Source organism: Austrofundulus limnaeus, unplaced genomic scaffold (assembly GCF_001266775.1).
Source record: "Austrofundulus limnaeus strain Quisiro unplaced genomic scaffold, Austrofundulus_limnaeus-1.0 Scaffold1378, whole genome shotgun sequence".
Classification (NCBI taxonomy): Eukaryota; Metazoa; Chordata; class Actinopteri; order Cyprinodontiformes; family Rivulidae; genus Austrofundulus; species Austrofundulus limnaeus.
This window is the reverse complement of record NW_013953780.1, coordinates 1-2198: the sequence shown is the minus strand read 5'-3', so window position 1 is coordinate 2198 and position 2198 is coordinate 1. Positions and strand designations below refer to the sequence as shown.

Here is a 2198-nt window from a genome sequence, read left to right as displayed (position 1 = left end):
ACATAGCCTTATATGGTGTTTTTTGGGGGTGGTAATTATGCTAATCTCCTCTCGCGTGCACGAACAGGTGGAAATTACGCAGCTCATTTACACATTTTTCCTGAAGATAGAAGAGTTTGTTGAATCTGACGTGGCATGTTTTTACGAACCCTTTGTACGAACAAAAGTAAGATAAATTTAGGATAAGAATACGAACATGTTCTTGCATGAGGCCCATTAATTCCAGTTATTACTGGTGATTGAACATCTGTCTCACCAGCTCCGTCTTGCACCAGGTGATACAGTTGCTGGGAATCGCGCAGGAGCTGCAGTCTCCGCTCGTCTTCCCTCCGGACGCCGCGGCACACTCCCTCTGGTGCTCCGGTTTCCACACGCGCTGCAGACACTTTGAGAAGAACTTCTCCGACCCCACCTTCACGTACACGCTGACACGCATCGGGGTCATTAACAAACACACACACACACACACACTTCACGTAAGAGCCTTGTTTCTGCACAGATGCTCACCCTTCGTAGTGTCCCGCGAGAGGCAGGGGAACTCTGCCACCTCGGTCCAGGGCGTTGGTGATGTTGACGATTTCCAAACTGTCCGTCTTCCACAAATACTTCAAATCCTGCTTGATCTCGCCCTGAACAGAAGAGGGCAGCACCTTCTCAACCTCCCTCAGCTTGAGGAAGAACTCGGCTTGGTATGGCAGCATCCTCTCTGTGAAGACATCAGTGACAAAKCGTTTTCCTTTTGCTCCTTTTCATTTGACCTTACAATCACTCGTTCACACGTACCCGGAACCACTTTGATCACAAGAATCTGTCTGGCTGTATCGTAGCMGCGTTTGTTGATTGCATAAATCTGTCAGACAAACAAAAAAAAAAAAAAATCAAGTTCACTCCCGTATATTATGTCAGTTTTGTGATTTTACTCTTATTTCACGAATGCTGAGTCAGCACTTTTAGCTGTTTAAACCGTTTAAGCACGTAAATAAAACACGCTGTAAACTGAACCTAAAACATGGCGTGATATTCAGCTATGAATACATTTTGTTTGATTTAATTTAAACACTTTTCTCTTTTTAAAACTGGCTCAAAATAGCCGCTGAATTCAAGTCCCAGGTTTTTAGTCTCCGTAGATCCGACAGCCGRTCCACACTTAATGAAGTTAGTGCAAAGAATTAAAAACTCAGACCTCGATTGTAGTTTTCCCCGGAGATGTCGGGGTGCCGTACAGGAAGCCATCATCTAAGGGGTGTCTTTGGACGAAGCGCAGCCACTCTGGGAGGTCTGGGAAACCCTGCTTGTTGCACTTAAATGTCATGGGATCGTTGTAGAGGTGTCCAACTTCACAACACACATGAATACGAACAGAATGAAAACACTTTCCTTTAAAAATAAATAAATAAATAAATAAAAGAAACCAAARTCACCATAGAGTTGTGCCAAAGGTTCAAAGTCATTCTGGAAAGTCTCTCTCATCAGCTCGTAGGTAAAAAACCTCCCCACAGGAATGGTAACTTTCACCTCTGTATTGGCCCCAAACAAGCTGCCAGCAATAACTGAACAGAGTTCAAACAAAAAGCTGAAAGCATTAAAATAAGGTTGCAATCTTTCATAAACATGGAGAAATTCAGTCCACCTTATGCTGTAACAGAGTTAAGTTTGGGTCAGAGACATTCAGAGGTATAGATTGATCCAAACGATTCAGTGTCGAGACTTCAGAGCCGTCGGTGTTTAACGTTAAACTTGCCTGTTAGGAAGATGAACCAGCTCCTGAAGTCTGCCATCTTGTTTTGGTTTGTGACTGACGGAACCAGCTGGAGAAGGTCGCAGTAAAACACATGTCAGAGTTATTTTTAAAAACCACCGAGGGGAGTGTCTGTCTGAGAACTGAGAGGTGTCTCGGTCTTTGTTGTTGGTACATGATCTCTATGATTTTTATGTATCAACTTATGTTCAGTGCTTCTCACAGATTTAATATTTTATTTAACTAGTGTTTCAGATGATCTGGTTTTCACCTTTTTCTCTCTTTCGCATGATAAAGCTTAATTGCAGGAAGCCASCTCAGCACTTTACTCTTTTAGATAACCTTTTGTTAATTTTAAATTTAAGATTTTGTTGCCTTTAGCTTTTAGCTGATACAGCGGGTAAAATAAGTATTGAACACGTCACCATTTTTCTCAGTAAATACATTACTAGAGGTGCTA

General features: G+C 42.4%; 1 protein-coding gene across 1 annotated transcript in view; it reads right to left on the bottom strand.

The window, feature by feature from the left end:
* Positions 1-2167, bottom strand: part of sgca (sarcoglycan, alpha) — a 4253-nt gene extending 2086 nt beyond the window's left edge. The window contains exons 1-6 of the mRNA XM_014032122.1: positions 1742-2167; positions 1422-1550; positions 1184-1335; positions 784-850; positions 508-706; positions 257-425 (exon numbers count right to left, since the gene is read on the bottom strand). Of these exons, the coding sequence (XP_013887576.1) occupies positions 257-425; positions 508-706; positions 784-850; positions 1184-1335; positions 1422-1550; positions 1742-1778 (753 nt within the window). The 5' untranslated portion in view covers positions 1779-2167. The remainder of the gene's footprint in view (positions 1-256; positions 426-507; positions 707-783; positions 851-1183; positions 1336-1421; positions 1551-1741) is intronic.
* Positions 2168-2198: the final 31 nt, after the last annotated feature.